Genomic DNA, 21024 nt, shown 5'->3' with positions numbered 1-21024 from the left:
ATCTAAGCGTAATGAACTACGTGCTATTTTTAGCGCAGAGCAGTGGAATAGCGACGGGTGCTGCTGCTGCTGTTGCAGCCTCGAGTTCACTGGAGTCGATCCCTCTCTTTCTAGTTGCCCATCCCTGGATATGACGCCCATTTTATCTTTCGCAAGGCTGTGAAAGAAAGCAGATTACGGGCAAGTCTAAAATATTCCTAGTGCTTTCGAAGATCTACCACGCACAGTAAATAAGAGAAGTATGAAGTGGCCTGCGCACTGACAAAAAGTCGTCGACTTTTCTTTGCCGGCAAAAGAAATAATAATAATAAAATAAACAAATAAATGAAATAATCAATAATAATAATAAAGAGTCCGTTGACTCGCCTTCCCTGTTGATCGCCGGGCAAAATAAGAGCAACGACAAACTAAAGTAGACGACTTTTCGCTCTTGTCCTTACATGCTCCTCAACAGCTACAAATTATTTCACTTATTTTTGTACAGAAAACTAAAACTATCCCTGAGATTGATGATTATGATGGAATAGCGTAAAACAAAGGCTCCGTTACTAAAGATATTGCTGGATCCAATGCCATCTACGCTCCCGCGCGCCACCCGTGTCCTCAGAGATACCCGCTCAAGGCCTCAAAGGAGGGGGAGGGGGAGAAGGAAGTGGAGGGAGAGGTGAAGGCGGTAATAGAAGGAGGGCAGTGAAGGGAGGAGGGAGAGGAAAGAAGAGGATGGTAGGTCGAGTTGGCTCTAGGATCACAACCCCCTTTTCGAAGTTCCTTCTTTGATCGTCTTGGGTGGATAACATGTGCAGACTTGAGAGTTAAGTCGACGAAGGCCGTCAGCTGAATAAAGGGGTAAATCCTCTTGCTGCAAAAGTGGTGTGGAATTTGCAACAGTAAAGATAAAAAAGTATAAACTACTTCTACACTTCACAGCGCGCTCAACGACTGAAGAGAGGGTCCTTTTATATGAAAGAATGAGCCTTCAAGTATTGATATAATGATCATCAGTCAGCCCAGCCAACGGCTCTGCTTCATATATAGTATCGTGCTGTTGTTGTTGTTGGTCGAGCACTCGCTGTGTGGGTGTTTCCGGCCATTGCGAGGTCTGTCCTCACCTCAAGATCTGACTGGTCTGGTTCTTACTACGTTCTCGTCCATGCCAGACGTCCAAGTGCATGCCCCCTCCACCACCACCACCCCCACACGCGCGCGCAAGCAACCGTGATAATTACGGGAAGCACACACACATGCACGTACGCATGCACGCGCGCACATACACACACAGGTAGTATGCATTTTCAATTTTAGGAAAAAATCCGAATATTGAATTGATGAGTGAACGACGAGAGAAGAAATAATCGGGGTGGTGGGGATAACGTAGGCCTTCAAGATTTAAAATGGACAGATAACATTTGAATTTGATAAAAAAAAAAATCACAGATTATTTACCAGATAAGAAATAATTACTTTAAGCGGCCATAACGTATATTTGATCTAGAAGCAGGTAAAAACAACTTCAAGTGGTATTGTTTAAAGCTAAAAGATCCGGTTAGATGAAGATAATAGAAACGTTGTAATTTACTTTAATGTTTCTTTATTAATTTGTAAATATGTTGTCCATTTATTTATATATTAATTTGCTTATTTACTTTTCTAGTTGTTGTTCTTTTTCATTTCTATGATATTCTGCATCTGCTTTCGTTCTGGGTCGAAGTTTCTCTTGTCGACATGGTATTACGGTCGACACAAACGACTCGTTTGTATGGGGTTATCACACTAGGCTTCTATGGGTATCACCAGCGCCGACAGTTTAGAGTTTGAGTAAAAACGACTTCGGTTACAACAGCGGTTCTTAACCTGGGAGGTCGGTTGGGGTTTCTTTGGGGGTCACAAAGAATAATGTATTTTCATATGTTTGAATTAGACACTTGGGCTTTGACCAGTTTGGCAAGTGCAACACTGGTCACAAGTGCGGTGGCCGGCTACAGTAAACACATCAACCGCAACCAATGTTTTATCTTGCCTTTTCACAAGGTTCACCGTCTTAAAATTTACTATACCTTGAAGAACCCGACCAGTCAAAGATCAAATCAGCTTTCCATTATACATAGCAAGAATGAATGATGAGCTGAGACACTGTAGGCCTATACAACTGTTAGAAATACTGTCGAAACGTTCTTAGAGAAGTCTAGATTTCTGTAAGCGAAGCCATATTCTAGCCATTCAAATGGAGGCTGGAGGTAGTATGTGGAAGGAAAAATAGGCTAACGTTACAACCCCTTTGGGGAAAGGATGTCGAGACGCCGACAAAATATTGACGTAGATGGAACAGAAAATGGACACGATGAACACTGCTTTCTACACTTGTCAAACTGGCTGCTGTCGCCTGGCCATTTTATTCAAGTGGAGTCAACTTTGCAAAGGACGACCCCTAACGCAAAACGCAATTTCGGCGTATTTACTATTTTTTCCGTATTTGGGTTTGAATATTTTGTACGAAGTGTGGCTACAGCTTCGCTGTGTTCAGAACTGGACTTGTGTAAACGAGGGTCTGGTTATTGATGACTGCCAAATGGCATGGCTGTCCAAACACATAGGGCATGGGTGCTGGCTTTGTGCGAAAGTGGATACTTCCTTGCATAATGCGTTTTCTCTCATATCATCATCATTGGTAAGAGGTTCCCTTTTATCTATCTATCTATCTATATATCTATATATATATATATATGTATATATATATAAAACTGAAGATGGAGGAAGTAGACAAGGAATAATGGTGGAATTTTAATGTTTTAACGTTTCGACCCACAGGGTCTTGATCAAGACTTTGTGGGTCGAAACGTTAAAACGTCAAAATTATCCCATTTTTTCCTTTCCATTTGTCATTATGTAGTTAATTAAATATATATATATATATATATATATATATATATATATATATATATATATATATATATATATCACTGGTGAGAAATGTAGTAACAATGTGTAAATCACAACTAACACCACAGTCGGACGAGAGTTGAGTAAGCGAAACTATATATTTTGATTGCTAAATGCAATCCTCTTCAGTAGTACAAAGCAACCTCTTACAAAGGCAAGGGAACTTAGAAAAGAATAAATGTCACTACCCCAACCTCTATGTGACCTGAGGATGACATGAGGTCAGGTCAGGAGGAGTGGGAGGAAAATTGTTGACAATTTATTTGGTGATGAATAATCATGTCATCCTCAGGTCACATAGGTGTTGGGGTAGTGACATTTATTCCTTTCCAAGTTCCATTCCCTTTGTAAGAGGTTGCTATTTAAGATAGCATCCTCCTTCCACTTTATACTACTGAAGAGGATTGCAGTTAGCAATCTTATTATATAATTTCGCTTACTCAACTCTTTTTTTCGTCCGACTATGGTGTTTGTGATATATATATATATATATATACATATATATATATATATATGTGTATATATATATATATATATATATATATACACACATTTACACTGAATGGTTCCCAGTGATCAATTAATATCTTTTTTCAACCACAAATCACTTTTAATTCCATGCCATCGCGGTCGAAACTGAAGAATCGCTCGATGGAGGCATTCGTTGGAAATATATATATATATATATATATATATATACATATATATATATATATATATATATATATATATAGATATATATATATATATATATATATATATATATATTACATTATGTTATATGATTAACCTCTCCTGAAATCTGGGATAATTGAAAATGAAGAACTACTAAAGGTGTAGTAAGCATGAAGTAGACTACCTCGCCCGTGGACGACACGGACTGTCGTTGTTTATTCATATTTCTAGCTAAAGCCAGGTGATACCTCTCATATATTAATACCGTCGATAAACATGTAAGCCGTTACCTTATAGTCTCTGACAAGAATGGGTTTATTAAACATGACGTTCTCAAAAGATGCAGAAATAACAATTTCATGTCACTCTTTCTCTACGATATACACTATAGCTTTTATTTTGGCCAACACTAGAGGATTTCTTGGGAGGAACCAGTGTCAAGTAATTTGTCCCTTCGAAACATTTAGGTATTATAAAAGCAATCGTTTTTTTTTAATTAATAAAAAGCTGGCGGCCAACGTTACGCAATTTCAATGAGGTGATTGTTGTGGCCTATGCTATTCCATTTCAGTAAATATTTATGTGGTAACATATTTCGACCATTCACTATACGCCAGTAAAAACAAACAATAACCCATGTTATTAGAAAGCAAATACTTAGTGTATAGTAGATAAGGACGTTTCCTTCCACGTGTTATTACCAAGCAAGCATCAAATGCCCCCAGCAACGTGACGAGAAAACTGGTGGCGCGTAAAAAAATTCCAGGAACTGACATTCCAGGTGTTTCCGGTCGCCTTAGTCATCCGCATATCGGTTCGAAGAAAAGGCTACTGCTCGTCTAACAACCTTCCTTCACCATCCCTCCACACCCACCAGTTCCGTCTCGGCCACTCCTTAAAATCCACCTGTCATCCACAGCACACGCAGACCAAGTTTTTGCTTTCATGATTATCCTTATTTGTTTATGTGCCAGGAAATATACGAGTGTTTAAGCACTCATATAAAAATAAGTTTTACTCTTATATGAAAGAATATTAATGTGTCAATAAAGTTAACTTCTTAAACGTTTGACATTTGGCGCCTCTCGTCTCTGCAGCATCCTCCGCAATTTACTAAAGTAAACTTATGCCAGTTGTACGAAAATTTAACAGAGTTGCCACTCACACAAAAGAAAAGACAATTATTTTTGTCAACGGTCGAGAAATATACATTTATGACAAAAGATATATACACATAAATAAATTCTAATGTAATGAGACTTAATTTTTATAAAGTTAATAACTTAAAACAAAGATAATCATAAAGTTGAAACTATCAAAACTTGAATTCAAAGGTCGCGCCTACGTATGCGGCCCTTGCGAGATTCTGATTGGTCGAGAGTACTGGGCTCACGAGAGAAGCGTGTTGCCAAATCGTCGTAGTAAAGGTGTGGGATATATATATGGTATACAGCGCCATCATTCGTTGTTAACATCTTACAATCTAGTACTATATATTTATAATATATACGTATAATGGTAAATAAGTTAACTAACAAGCAATATAACTATCCATCATATATACATTATTTGAGCCATGACAACAGCGTGCACTATCTACCATGTCGGGTTCTCAGAATTGGCCAATAGCAAAGCAGAGCCACGTTCCACGAAAACTATGACATCATTGTCAGCCAATGAGAGCGCGAGAAAATGACGTCGTGTTTCTATATTTAGCATATGACAACATCGTATAAAGTAAGTTGCTCGCAGCTCGAATGACTCATAGGTTCACTAGAGATCGAGGAGGTAGAACGTACGCTCTCCTCCAACAGACATTGCAACAAAGCCGCTAGAGCAACGTGGTGTTGTTATTGTGGTAGTGCCTAGCGTGTGCATGAGTCACTGTAGACTTAAGTGAGTCAAGTCATTGTAGCAGTGTCGTATTATGGAGACCACCATGTACGAGGACGGATCATACAACGGTTTTCCTGGCGGTCGTGGGGAGTCCGTAGCGCAGATGAAAAGAAAACTTACTCTCGATCTGAATCGGCCGCCGCCGAAGAAGCAAAGGCTGGGTGGGGCTTTCAACCCACTTCTTACATCGCCCGACCTCAACATGCTCAAGCTAGCTTCGCCTGAATTGGAACGCCTTATTATTCAGCAAGGGACTGGTCTCAACACTGGAAACACCCCAGCACCCTCGCAATTTTTCTTCCCGAAGACGGTGACCGAGGAGCAAGAGGAGTTCGCCAAGGGCTTCGAGGACACCTTGCAGCAGATGCACCAGGGTACATCAGTACAAGGCGCCGCTCCCCTTCAACCAGTCAGTGTTACCGTGACAAGTGACAACAATTCTGGGACCTATCATGTGTACACTCAGTTGGACTCGACGCACCAACAGCAGCAGCAACAGCATCATCAGGTCCCTGTCACGTCCGGGGTATCTATTGTGTCCACTACAGCAGCGTCGAGGGGCGTGACTCTCGTCGATGAAGTGTCCGGTGGGGTTGGCACCGCGCCTATGGGTATTCATATTAAAGAGGAGCCCCAGACGGTGCCGAGTGTGTGTGGGTCGCCCCCCATGTCGCCAATCAACATGGAATCGCAGGAGCGTATTAAACTCGAACGGAAACGCCTCCGCAATAGGATCGCAGCTTCGAAGTGCCGGCGACGAAAACTCGAACGTATCTCCCGTCTCGAGGACAAGGTGAGCTCGCTCAAGGGTGAGAATGTCGAGCTTCAAGCCATGGTGAACAAATTGCGAGACCAGGTGTGCCAACTCAAGCAGGAGGTGATGGATCACGTCAACAGTGGATGCCAGATCCCTTTCGTTACCCAGCAGTGACACCGGCAGTCGGGGTGATGATCTCCTTTGGTTATGCGGTGCTAATGTGAATCCAGACGTGTCCAGTTGCATCCACAACCCAAAGAAGAGTCGCAGCATCGGTTGTTGCAACTGCCACATGGTCTGCACACAACAGAAGCAGCAGCAGCACGTACGTCAGGACCCCGAGCGAGGCTAAGGTGCCGCTTCTAACCCCGCTGCTGCAACCATAAGCAGTATATTCCTGGACGTCCGAATTCCTCGTCAGGAGGAGCACGCCCTTGGGTGCGTGTTGGCCAGTAGTCTCTTGAGATGTCGGGGTTCTTGCGTCCCCCTTCGGCTGCGTCCTGGGCGGAGGTCCGTGTAACGGGGTGGCACAGGCTGGGCCTCCACGCATGGCCGTATCGGGGTCGCTCTAGTCAAAAGTGTGTGCGTGAATGTACGTGTGTCTAGGGCGGGTCGTGCGTATCTATTTACGTACAGGTGGTGTTTGGGTTAGGACATATTTTCAAAACGAAGGTTTCTTTCGACTGCAGTGATGGGTTAATCCGCCGTGCATGTTGGTTAAACCTTCAGAGTGCAACGTGAAACCTTGCACCGTTCGTGGGGTTGGTGTTGCATCACATGCACACACCGTCTCTTTATCGCGCCACTTCTACAGCCATCACCACCAATGCCATCTCTCGCATTCAGGCCTAGGCCAGGCAACTTTGTGATACTTTCAGAAACTTTATGGCTAAAGGCTGGGCTTTCTTGTAGGTCCTCGCTAGCATATTGTATGTATTTTTCTACAAGGTCAGTGATAAGCCACTAAGTCACTATGCAAGAAGCAATTTCATGTATGCAAGTCTCTTTTTATCATGCCCATTGTAATGAGTGTTTCAGAGTTTAGCATGAATGTTACGTAAAGATTTTATATTCTTGTACCATACACTTTGATTCATACTGTATGCTTGTGAAAGAAAACGAGAATTTGTTTGAATCTTTTTTATTTATATTTCAGAATAAAAATATTGATGAAACTGACTTAGTTTAACTGATATACCCTTGTATGACTACTAGGAGAAACCAAAGTAGATTATATATCTGAACTGAGAGAATGGAAAATTGAAAGTAATTTGTTAAACAATAGATCAGTATAATAAGTATTAGGTCAGAAGAAAAGATTGACTTACTACAATGAGATGTTAATAGTGGAAAAAATGAAAAAATATTGACTGATGAAGTGTTTAATAGATTCTACCATAGTAATCAATATTATGTCAAATATTAAACTGGAAAAAAATAAAGTGGTGACATGCTTAAAAGTTTACAAGAGCTGGAATATTGTATGTTGTAAAAAAAAAAATCCATCAACATATACATGAAAATGTATAGAAATGTATTATCATAATTACTAATTGTTCCATTTTTAAAGCTGTGATGGTCACATGGTTGGAAACAAATAGAAACTGATTAAAAACAGAACTGGTCAAATCAAATATAAACATAGTTCAATAGTAAGATGGGAGACACATGAATAATATAATATATTTTATTTTAATAAGTAACGGCATGATTTTGTTATTGCTAATATGATAAACAACTCTCAACTGGTGTGTGCATCATCAATGGCGACGGATCACCATCAAGGTTTCTCGGACGTTTTTATGAGTCACCTTTTCTGACAACCTGAACTCTTGTGAGGGTGAAAACATTTACGAATGATATAGTCTCTAACACTATTTCAGACTATTTTGCTGAAAAGGGTTATTTTTTCCTGTTATCAACTTTTGATGTGTGTGATGTGTGGGGTCTTTGTACATTTGTCTAAAGCCAGGCAATTTTATTCAACATGGGATTGTCTGTGTGGCGGGGGCATATGATGGAAAGATCTGGAAGACACCTGACACTACGTATAAGAAAATGCTTTTGTCCTAGCTGCCGCCAGACGATTATATTCAATCGAAGAAAAATCAGTGTAAGTGAAATGACTTTGCTCCTTTGATTTATTTTGGTCTCGCTGACTTTTTTTTTTTTTTTTTTAGGGAACCCTTTCTGCAGCCTCTGTCGGGTAATAACTTATAAAGTATTTTGACGTTGCAAAGCATTCCATTCTTTTGAAACACTGCTGTATGTTGTGGGAAAAGACGAATTTATGGATTTAGCTTGAAAGAGTATCTCTGTGCATGTGACAACGACTTTTACATATTTTACGCCAAAGGGATTGACTGTGTTATATATATATATATATATGTGTGTGTGTGTGTGTGTGTATGTGTATGTGTACTAACATTTTTTGGGGGGAAAGTATTTCTGAACACAAGTTCTATAAAAATTTGAAAGCTGAGATATATATTTCCTTCGTTCAGTTCTTGGAGAAGAAATCCAAATTAAATCTCTGGACCTCAACATCAGTAGTTCAATTATCACAACATTTTTCTCTCTTATTTGCACGCCGTCTTAAGAACCTTGAATGTTATACAACGTTTTAATTTTGCAACCAAGTGGGATTTGGTCTTATCAGTTACTAGGGGATCGGCGTATCTGGGGTGAGGTTTGGCACCTCGAAAAAGGGGTTCAGAAAACCTACTCCAGACGTGTTTCTGTTTACAACGGACCGTCTCCAGGAAAAGGGATTTCATTCTCCTGAGGATGGTAGTAGATCAAAAGATGTTTACAGTGCTCGAGATGCATTTAGGAGTTCTTCAACAACTGAACGAAGAAAATCGCCTTCTCGCCAGCATGACAAGGAATGAATATTGAGCTACACAATGAAAAGACCATTTTAGAAAAAAAGAAACACGCAGATGTACACATATGCACACGTACGCGCGCGCACACACGAACACAAGCACAAATATACACGCACACGCAAAAACACACACGAGCAAACACATACGTATTCACATATAAATACACACATACACATGTCAAGACACGAACACATACATGCTTACACAAATACAAACTTACACGCACATAAAAACGTACAGACAGACACGCACACACACACACATACATACATATAAACACAGACAGACATACTTACACACACGCTCGCAGACATACATACAAAGACACATACATATACACAAACGCAGACATACATACACATATACACGTACACCTACACAAACACTCAAACACATACAGCAAGAGACAAGAAAAACAAAACAATTACTGTCTAATTAATATTCAAACGTATAACGATTATTTCCTAATATTCCAGCATACGAACAATGTAAAACCTTAATGAATGCCAGCCAAAGGGGAGGAGTTAGAAGTGGAATCCCCCTTTACTGACCATCTGCGGACAAGGAATCAACTAATCGAGAAAACCACACTACAATAAAGCTGTATATTCATTCTGTGTAGATTACGAAAGATCCTTTAGACTTAGTAGAATAAATGTGGATATCAAACTCGATGAGCAAATGGGAAAATGAAGATATTTTAGGAAACATGGTCATCTTTGCGATGGTATGATCACAGTTTGGAAGATTTGTTTGTGGTGCTTCAGTCAGTGGCGAGGGGTGACATACCATTCTCTACCGAGAGGGTGTCGTGCGCGCACGCACACACAAACACGCACGCAGATGACAGCAGTTATGATAAAAGCAAAAGGGTCACTGGGAACGTAAGAGGTTCAACCAACAAGATGATGAGTAATGGTTTCAGAGAATTTGGAAATAGCTGGGTTGTTATGCTTTTGCTTCCGGACCGGAGAGCAGGTGGAGTCTGTAATTATGGCTGTACGCAATCGCCTTTTTTTTTTGCATATCCATATTTCGAAGACCGACAAAAGTAAGTAGAAGATGAAAACGAAGGTGATGAAGAAGATGCAGATGATGAAGAAAAAGGAGGAAAGACACATGAATAATATGTTAACATAGGAAGTAGCTCGTTTTCTAGTTCGACGTCACGTCACGTGATCCAAGACAATGATCACGTGAGTAAGTCAGCTCGACAAAACATCAATAACAATGATAACAACAATAATAGTAATAATAACAAAATAAACAAAAAGACAGACAGACATCGAGACATTTCGCACGGGTGACCGACCATCCGAAGTGGGAGGGAGGGGAGTGGGGGGTGGGGGCTCCTTTGGACTTCCCTCTCGAAGTCGTGTACGGTACGATGAAATTTGGACGACGTATCAAGTATCGACTCAGAGACCACGGGAAAGGGCTTTGCCAAACGATCGCCGCCCCCGAGGAATTGCAAGACTTCCAGCAGCAACGAGGACGACCAAGTTAAAATTAAATTAAAAAAAATTCTTGGAATATCTAAATAAAGTTAAGTTAGATTTTAAGAAAATATTCAACAATACAGATAAAAAAAATGCACAGAAAAGGTATATTATTTGTTATATTTCATGTTCATTCCTCGTAATAATCACAAATTTCGTTTTCATGTCTGCCGCATTGTTTTGGGCCCAGCATGTCTGATCCTGTATATTGTTTCTAGGGCCATAAAACTACGAGGCAGAAGTTATATAATTTTTTCATTATTTTGTTTTCATATATACTTTTCCATTTTCAATTAGTTAAGAGTTTATCGTATTTACGTAGTCATTATTATTATTTTTTTTTTTTTGGGGAGGGGGCATTCACAGAAGCGTTCTTCACCACCTACGCCATTTTGCATCGTCTTCGACGACTTCGTGAAGAACGTCGTCGGAGTACCAGGAACCGGAAGTACCAGAAACCGGCGAAGTGGATGAACCCAGGAAGTCTCCCGAAGGCTCTCTCAAGCCCCAAGACTGGGGTCGTCGTCGTCTGCGGCAGTTCCTCCTGATCTGGCTGCTTCTTATTTTTATTTTCCCATTCTTCTTCTTCTTCTTCTTTTTCAGGTTCGGTAGCAGCCGACGTACATTTTATATCTTCCTGCTTTCCAAAAAGCCACATTTCGGCCATCCCACTTGTCGCTAAATAAATATAAATATATGGGTGCTAGTATGGCGTGAAGTCTATCACACTCCCGTTAGCAGTATAGCATGAGGTCTACCATTTCCATACATTAATTTTTGCGATAAACACATATTTTGTACATATCCTAGGAATGACTTAGATAACTGGATTTCTAATTACATTCATATTAAAGGAAAAAAATGGAAAAATAAACATGTTATCATATATTTCCATACATTTATTCTAGCGATACACACTTCGTACATCTTCTAAGAACGATACAAATAGGTTAGGTTAGGTCAGGTCACGTGGACAGGTCACATTTTTTTATATATTTGGGCAGGACATGTTTGGACAGGTGAGGGGGGCGTAGGCTACTGGTGGAATGCGGATCATGCGGTAGACCTCAGGCTGCACCTGGGTAAGCGACATATGGCGGTAGACCTCACACTATAGTAGCACCAATATATGTATATTGGTGATTTGGTTTTTTTTTATCATCAAAGAATAAAATAAAATAAAGCACACAAGACAAAAAAATGAAAAAAGCAAACAAAAACAATGGTTTAGAAATTCCATTAAAATATGAAAAAAGCAAACAAAAACAATGGTTTAGAAATTCCATTAAAATATGAAAATAGAACAGAAAATATAGAATATGGAATATATAAAAAAACAGAAAAAATCCAAAACTATAGAGAATAAACAGAAGATATAATAAGAAATTAAAAACATATATAGTATACTATAATCTAGAAAAAGAAAAATAAGAAATGGAAAATGATAGAAAAATGCAACAAAAAGAGAAAATAAGTAATATGAATGAAAAAAGGAAATAGAAACAAGAAATGGAATAGAAAAATATATGTAACATATATAAAGAATTGAGAAACGATGTAATAATTAAGAATATAAAAATGATAATTATGAATGAACAGTTTAAAACTAAAAGTAGAACTTTCTAAATAAAAAGACGAAAAAGGAAAAAGGTAAGAATATAGAAATAGAAAATACAAACTAAAAAGTAAATGAAATAGAAAATAGAAAAAATATATACATAACATTAAGAAATAAGAAGAAAAATTGAAAATTAGAAATATATTTTTCATTTAAAAACAATTATATATATATATATATATTTAAAAATATAACTTCAAAATAAAATAAAAGAATAACATTTCAAAACAAATTCAAAATAAAAAACAAAATGAAAAATAAAAACGAAAGATAGAGAAAACATAAGAAAATAAGTTTCTGATAAAAACATATAACAAACAATAAAAATGTGTAATGAACAAATTATTATTCAGTTGATAGTTTAGGTCAAGGGTTCTCAACCTTTTTAATCATAATTATGTACCCCTTGAAGTCTTCCAGTATTAGTCACGTACCCCTTACCCACAATGCAGCATCAGTAAGGATGAAAATAAATGCATGGTTAATTGGCTTAGTTTATTAAGCTTAAATTGTGACACAGACACATGTTACTACATTAAAATGCAAGTATAGACAATTCAGTGAGATGGTTGGGCCTGTTTATTTGCTACCAACAAGTCAATCCTTGGCACAGTCTTTGAAAGAGCCACTCTTATGTCGTCTTTGACTGCAAGACGTGAACGTAACTTGTTTTTAATCAAGCACAATGCTGAGAATCCCTGCTCACAGCGGTATGTGGATGGAAACATCAGGAGGTCCCGTCCACAATTCTTTGCTAAAGTAGGATAAGAACATGCCATTGTTGACCAGAATCTGGTCAGTGACAAACTAGCAAAAGAATCTTTTGCAGTTGAGTCATTGACAAAGTCGATGAATTCTTCTTGCAGTTCATCTGGAAAGGGATGTAGGGTCCACTTTTAATGGATTTCGAATGAGCTGGCAATCTAAGTCTGTGATATGAGGAAAATAATTTTCTAACTCTTGACTGAGAGAAACCAAGTGCTTATGGATGAGACCACTGACCTCATTCACATCATCTTTACACAGAACTGACAAGCTATCGCTCATATTTTCAAAAGCATCATACAGACCCGCTGTGACTTTTTCTTGCCAAAGTTTGTGTTTCATTTGAAAAGCTCGCAGCTAGTCTACAAAATCAATCACAGTTGTCTGATTATTTTCAGAAACCTGTCACGTACCCCTGAATTTCCTTTAATGTACCCCTGGGGGTACGCGTACCCCAGGTTGAGAACTACTGGTTTAGGTAGTCTATAGATATCACTTTAGACCAAGAGTAGACTCACGTAGGGAAGAAATAATAAATAGATAAAATAAATAAATTAATAAAATAAAATCTGTACCACTTCTATGACTTACCCCCCTTTCGATGTAATGTTGACCCCAAGGATAAATGATGTGGTTATTTCTATTAAACTACTAAAATAGTCCAATGTTACCTCAAAAGCGTGAGTTCTTTCCACGTTTGAATAGACAGCAGCCCATAAAGGAGTATTTACTCTCACACTGGTCGAGATTCCCCTGCACTTAATATATGAACAGAAGCTCCCTGTAGCGGAAGAACTGGGCACACACATACAATACACCATTGCAATAATTTGCACGCAAACACATATCCACACACACGTGTTCGCGTGCGTTGTGTTTCACGCTACGCGCTCCCACGCTCCTGGCGTGAAAAGCTTTCACTGATGCTACAACCCGTTATTGTTCTCCTTGGGCAAAGGATGGGGTATGTATGTAAAAGGTCAGACTGTTACGCACTAATAGGGGAAAGAATAGGTGCCGATCATAAGTCCAGCACATGATTCAAGACTATGAGATGTCTCCTCCTCCTCCTTTCTCTCTCTCTCTCTCACACACGCGCGCGCGCACACACATACACACACACACACAAACGTACATGTACATACAATCCAACACTATGAGCGCACGAGTATACACGTGTACATACACATACAAATTCTACATACGTGTGGTCTGAACGGCGAGAGAATTTGCGATTAAAAACAAAACAAAACAAAACAAGATTGGCACAATTCACGAGCCTTGTTAGACACCAGGGGCTCCTCTAACAAGCGTGACTGACTTCTCGGAAGAGCAGCCGAGTGTGGCTTCTCAGAGAAGGCACGAGTTGTGGGTGTCCCACTAACAAGATTGCAGTGTATCAGTCGGTGTACTCGTGTGTATGTTCATCAGGTGGCTTCCAGCACCATCTGCTCACCTCCTTTACTAAAACAATGAAGAGAAAAGGTTCATGCCTGGATGTTCAATAGTTTGTACAGTACGTTCTTGGTCATGATTATGTAATGTGGTATGGTATCAACGAAATAACAAATTACTATATACGTGAAAAATATAAGTATGATCTATTCGTCTGTATCTTACAATGTAGCTATATCCCTGTAACACACACACACACACTTACGCAAACACACACACCTCGTGGCGCAGTGGTTAGAGTTCTATGGCGGTCCGGGTTTGAATCCCGCCCAGGGCTGAAATAATTTCAGTATTGCTGCGCTGTGGGTCGTTACTCCAACTCTCGGGCAGGGAGTTGGGAGTGTGTGTGCGTGTAAGGTCACAGTATTACTCATAGATCGGCCATAAATGAGCTTTGAGCTCTTCCGGGAGGGAAATAGCTGTTGATCACGAGTCCAACACGTGATCCAAGACCATGATGGTGAATCACACAAACACATATGTATGCACACACACACACACATATGTATATATATATATATATATCCTAAGTGACTGTTGTATCCCAGGAATAATATTAAGTTTAGCAATGATATATAAATAAATATATTTTTCCACAATTGTCCAGCGACCACCCCCTCGCGACACCTCCCTTGGGTCACAGCCCGGCCACGGGGAAGCACAGACGACGTCAACGATCGTCTGTGGTTTTTGGAAGTTCTCGATCGTGTGGATCTCGTAGTATTCTCTTTCCGTGGCCTCTTCATCTACGCGTCTCGACGTCAAAAGCAGATCTGGGCTCTTCACGGTGATAACATTTCTCGTGAGAAATCGAAGAGAGCAAGGTGCGTTGGCCTCTGGGAGGTGGGAGGCGGGGGATTGGACGGGGTTTTATCCCACAATGGGTGTTATCAGACGCAGGAAAAGATGGATAATGTGAAGACGAAGATTTTGTCGCTTTTTTCTTTTGATTATTTGTGATTCCTCTTGCCCAGACTGTCTACGGCATTCTATGTTATTGCAATGACGAAAATGATTATTGCACAAATAATGCTAACGGTAATGACAATAAAATAATTGATGATAATTACAATTATGATAATAGTAACAACAACAATAATAAATAACAATGATTATAATAATAATAATAATAATAATAATAATAATAATAACAACAACAATGATAATGGACATCAGTACAGAGGAGAATGACCGAAGTGATACATTGTCTCAGAAAATTTACCTTAAGGCTTACACCTTACGTACACTCTCTGGAAAGACGCAGAGTGCGGGGTGGTCTAATAGACCAGGGCAGGACTCGCAGTAATGGATTTAAATTTGACAAATTTATATTTAAGAAGGAAATCGGCAAGAACTGGTTTACTAATAAGATGGTCAACGGTTAGAATATTCTTAGTATCCATGTAGTGAGTGCTGAAATTATCAGTTGTTTTAAGAAACGGTTAGACAACTTTATGGATGGGGATGACAAGTGGTAATGAACATGGAACTGCCTAGTGTAGGCCTTATGGTCTCTTGCTGTCTCCATTCTTATAATAATAACAATAACAATAATAATAATAATAATAATTACACAAGAGGATGTTACTCAAATATCTTTTTTTTATTATCTTTATCTCAATACAGAATTCCGAACTAACTGCACGGAGCCGGAGGAGCGTTGCCATGTCAAACAATGAGAGGACAAACAGGCTAATGTGGCCCACACCGCTTCTCCTCCTCCTCCTCCCACTGCCCTGATTGCTCTGTTACGCCACATGATTGCCTTGTAGACATTTCCGTTCTAGTGTGCATGTACACATATGAATACTCAGTGAGCGTGTGTGTATGGGTGTGGGTGCGTGTGCTTATATGTGCGTGTGTGCGAGTATGCGTGTATCCATGTGTCTGTGCGCGCGCGTGTCTGCGTGTGTGTGTGTATATATATATATACATATATATATATACATATATATATATATATATATATATATATATATATATATATATATATAATAGTGTGTGTGTGTGTGCGTGTTTGTGCGTGCGAACGCACCTATGTTAACTTCACTCTGAACAATGTTCTATGCGCAGTGCGCATACATTCCTAGGCAATGTTTGCAACATATGTCTAGGTTATTCTTACCGTGCGTTTCTCGTGTGTTTACCAGTGTTTACGTAAATTGTATAAAACTGAGAACATGATCTTCCACACATACTACGTGAACATTTGTTTTCTTTTAATACATGTTCATGATTGCACATGCTTTTCTTCTAAAGTCGTGTGTGTATGTTCGTATGTACGCTTCCTTCCCTTATGTACACCTGCACTAGCACAGCTGTGTGTAACTGTCCACTCGAATGCTTCTTCGTGCACCTGTGTGTACAGTATGTGCACATGTGTTTCGTTTCTCTTCGTGTTTTACGCCACGCAATGATTTCTGTAGGGGAGGGCAATATCAAAGGCATTATGCATATATGGTTAACGATATAGTGATACAAAGATAAATCATTCAAATTGGCCGCACAGGCATATATTTACATTATCTACACGAGTAACTTTTTACCTTCAATCATAGATAGAAATATTCTTACTTAAGAAATTTAACGAAATTATACGCGACGACCGTCAAATTTTCCAACATACCCTGGATTTCTAGGGGGGGGGACTATCTCCCCGCTTGACCAACTCCCCCCCCCCTCCCATCTGGACGCCCATGGCTGGCTCCTTGTGCGTGATGTTTGTATTCTCTTACATACGCGTGTTTTTAGTTAAACATACATACATATGTCATTCTCGTGTCTGTTCCCTACTACCGGCAGGTGGTGAATGTTTAGTTTTATGTTCGTCTTTTGCTTTCACTTCTTTCTTGCGAGTGCTTGCACAACAGTGTACACTTGTGGACACAACTGCCTGCTCCTATGTGTGAGAGTTTGTGTGTGTGTCGAAGTATACACACTATGTGTACGTGTAGATGCGTGTTTCCTCTTTGCTTGCTGCGTTGACCCTTAATTCGCGATACTGGTGCTTTCACGCATGCACGCGTTTTCTCGTTTGTTGAGCAATGTGACCAATGTTTGGATGCGCTGGTTTCTGCCCTCTTTCTCTGATTCCGGTTACCGTAGTTGTTTTCCTTCTTTGTTTAATTGGTTTGCACCTCGACTGCCTCTGCTGGAGCCTACGCCAGGAGGCGCTGACTAGCTGCTACCGAAACCGTCATCTTTGCCTTTTATACGTTTTTGGGGACTGTTAGGGTGGGTGACAATCACTGCTAGGAATCGGGGAGGAACGCGGGATTCGAACCCACAACTAAGCGAATACGAGACCAGCACGCTTCCTTTTACGCCACTAGCACAATATTTAGGAAGGTAAGCTCCTAGATACTCTTCTTTTTTATTATCATTCTTTTAATTTTTACTTAATGTCATCCCGCCTAAGTTGCTGATGGATGTTCATAGCCTTCCTTGTCTGTCAAATGTCATAAAAAAAAAAAAATCGCACAAACCAATCATAACAACCCTCTCTCTGACATTTTTTTCACTGCTTTTGGCCCAAGTTTCTATTTTTTTCGTACAAATACCTTACACTTGTACCTTTCTCTGTTCTTTTTCTTGCTTGGCAATGTCCTTTGTTCATTGTGAGTTTCAGACCACCGTTGGATACTGTAGGCTGCATCTGAGGTACAGTGTCATCTATAGTTACAATCACTTCTAAATCTAAAAGTAACTAAATGCAAGTTGTCTCCAATGATGCACACTTTATTCTAAGTTATATTGAAAAATGATGGAATTAGGATTTCTATGGGAAAGAGTAATGACAGTTGAATATTAAGTGCTGCCTGTTACATAAGGATAATTGACAAATGTTAGTACAGGAAAACAACAAACAAATGAAGGTACAGAGGGAAGACGAGCAAGATCCTGTTGAGATAATATGGCCATGTCAAGATAACGACTGGAGACAGAAGATGGACACACACACACACACACACACACACACGAGCTCTCTTTCGGGAGGGAAATAGCTGTCGATCACGAGTCCAACACGTGATCCAAAACCATGGTGAATCACACACACAGAAAGCAGAGTTGACGCATGGTAGAGTAGAGGGAAGGAGGGACATCCTGGTTGTGGATGTGATTGGATAACTATACATTGCATGTGTGTTTGTGTGTGTGTGTGTGTGTGTGTGTGTGTGTGTGTGTATGCGTGCGTGTGTGTGATGAAGAAACCCTTTGTTGATAATGTTTAATTTCCGCTCCCCATGTAAGTGTGGTGCATTTTGTGGTTTGGACTGATTTATCTGATGGGGGCGTGACCTGTTTCGATTTGACGACTACTTTTTCGTTTGTTTTCTTTGTCGGATGTTTTCTAAGCGTTTGATAAGTTCTCCTTCTGACCCATCACACCCGCGTGTTTTCTCTACACTTTCTTAGACAAATATGTACCTAAACCTTACACACTTTTTTGTGCCCTTTTTTCGACTTGTGGTTTTAAATATCATGGTTCTGATCTCTATTATACTTATTTTCTACTGTGAACAGACTGTGCGCTTTGCATGTCGCGTAGTGTATCTGCAATTTTCTTATTACGCACTGCAACTATAATAGTATTTTGCGACATACTTTTTATGACAGTAAATTGAGACGTGGTTGTAAGTATTATCACGTACTGCGTGGACAACTTCAGACTACAGAGCGCTTGTACTCTCAATGCACTTTGGGAAGTGTGTTATGGTTGCTGTACTCCACGAGTGCTTTGGAGTGTGGCTGATACACTTGTAACATCTCCACACTGACAGCCCGCTTTATATAATTTGTTAAGGCTAATGCCAGGTAATATTAACCAGCTGAGAGACAGTGGAAAATTGATTCTGGCTCGATGTTCATTTGTTTTATTCCGAGACTGTTCCACGGCTGATTAATCAGGCACAAAATCTGCAAAGGATGCGGAACAGTTCAGGAGCAATGCAGATTTCTTTACAATCGCGTTCATTTTCATCTCGGTGTGTTTTGTGACGTTGCGTGCTGGCTTTGGCGGGAAGCTGTTGTTGAAAGATGATTTGTTGTAAACAGAGGCAAGGCTGGAGTGGTCTGGGGGCGGCGTCTCGTCCAGATCTCATAATACATATATTCTTCATGTTTGTCAGCACGCTTTCTTGCGCCAAATGCACATGTTTAAGCCTCTGTTTATGCACTGGGCGCTGGGGGGGGGGGGAGGAAAGGGAGGGGGAAGGAGTGGGGTTGATAGTGTTTACTCGTTTGGGGAATAGAGACGACGACAGACCACGCAATGCGTTCAAACGCAGAAACCTCTCACGCCTTCCTGGTTAATATACTACCATAACCTTTCGAGCTTAATGATTCACGAGGGGGACTTTGCTAAGGACAAAAACGTGCCGCAACGGTGGCGCCGGAGAGTGTGACACCAGCCTTACGCCAACTGACACAAAGACACGTTGGAGCTTATCCAGTCTTGTGGTCGTGTGGACGCATACAAATTTGCTTCCCCGTCCACGCACTTGCAAACGAGGAAGCTGGCTAACGACATAAGGGATTCGCGAGCATTCCCTCTGCAGAAGAAAGAAACGCAGAAGGAAAGAAAAAAGGAGGGAAGGAAAGAAAGGGAGAAAGAAGGAGAGAAGGAAAGAAAAGGAGAAAGAAGGAAAGAGGAAAGAAAAAGAAAGGGGTAAAGATGGAAAGAGAGAGGGAAAGGAGTATAAAAGAAAGAAGCAATGATGTATGAAGAAAGGAAGCAAAGAAAAATGAAGGAAAGAAAGAAGGAATTGGAAAAAGAAGGAACGGAGGAAAAAGAAAGAAGGAATGTAAAGAAAGAAGGAAATAAAGAAAGAAGGAAGGAAAGAAAGAAGGAATGAGAGAGAAAACAGATTTTTAATCAATTAATTCTCCAAGCACCTACATGAAAAAAATAATAATATTCGATATCCTCATAGTGATATTCTTGGCAGATTTCATTCTGAATATTATAATCATTATCTTCTTCGTTTATCTAAAACAGGGGTTCTAGACCATTTTTGGCTGAGACCCAAAAATCCTGTTCAGATCGACCATGGCGTCCCTTCTTACCTTCATAAACACTTTTATTTAAATTATAAAATAACTATGCTTGTAAAAAACACGTAACAGAAATAATGTTTTGCTAAAACCTTTGATAATAATGACTTAGGAATTCTACAATCAGGATTAATACTTTGATGATATTTTGGATAGGAATATTGGGAAAATAATAAGTCCACAAATCGTTGATTTTATTAAGGCCGTTGTTCAAAAGGGACAAAGGTACTACGACGTGCGCATGCGCATAAACGAACCGTGACGTCAGTCAGCATACCTCTTCATGAACTTGACCAAGGGTATGAAAATTAAAATAAAACAATTCATATCGTAATATATACTATTTGAAAACGCACATGATCTGTGCGTAAAATAATAATACATCATTGGCACAATAGACAACCTTTCCAGCGTGCTTCAGCTAAACATTATGGAAAAAAACACACACAAAAAAGATACAGGTGTGTAAGAATACAATTG

The 21024-nt window shown here is 39.7% G+C and overlaps 2 protein-coding genes across 2 annotated transcripts in view; one reads left to right on the top strand and one right to left on the bottom strand.

Moving 5' to 3' along the window:
• The window catches only part of LOC143026231 (UBX domain-containing protein 7), a 354072-nt gene that overhangs the window by 115331 nt on the left and 217717 nt on the right, over nt 1-21024 (bottom strand). The window lies entirely within an intron of this gene.
• On the top strand, nt 5359-7440 carry LOC143026230 (transcription factor Jun-like). Its single transcript, XM_076186255.1, has one exon. The coding sequence runs from the start codon at nt 5540-5542 to the stop codon at nt 6437-6439; it is 900 nt and encodes a 299-aa protein (XP_076042370.1). The 5' UTR covers nt 5359-5539; the 3' UTR covers nt 6440-7440.

Source organism: Oratosquilla oratoria, chromosome 6, assembly GCF_046742065.1.
Source record: "Oratosquilla oratoria isolate Oo_2021 chromosome 6, ASM4674206v1, whole genome shotgun sequence".
Taxonomy (NCBI): Eukaryota; Metazoa; Arthropoda; class Malacostraca; order Stomatopoda; family Squillidae; genus Oratosquilla; species Oratosquilla oratoria.
This window is presented reverse-complemented; position numbering and strand designations above follow the sequence as displayed.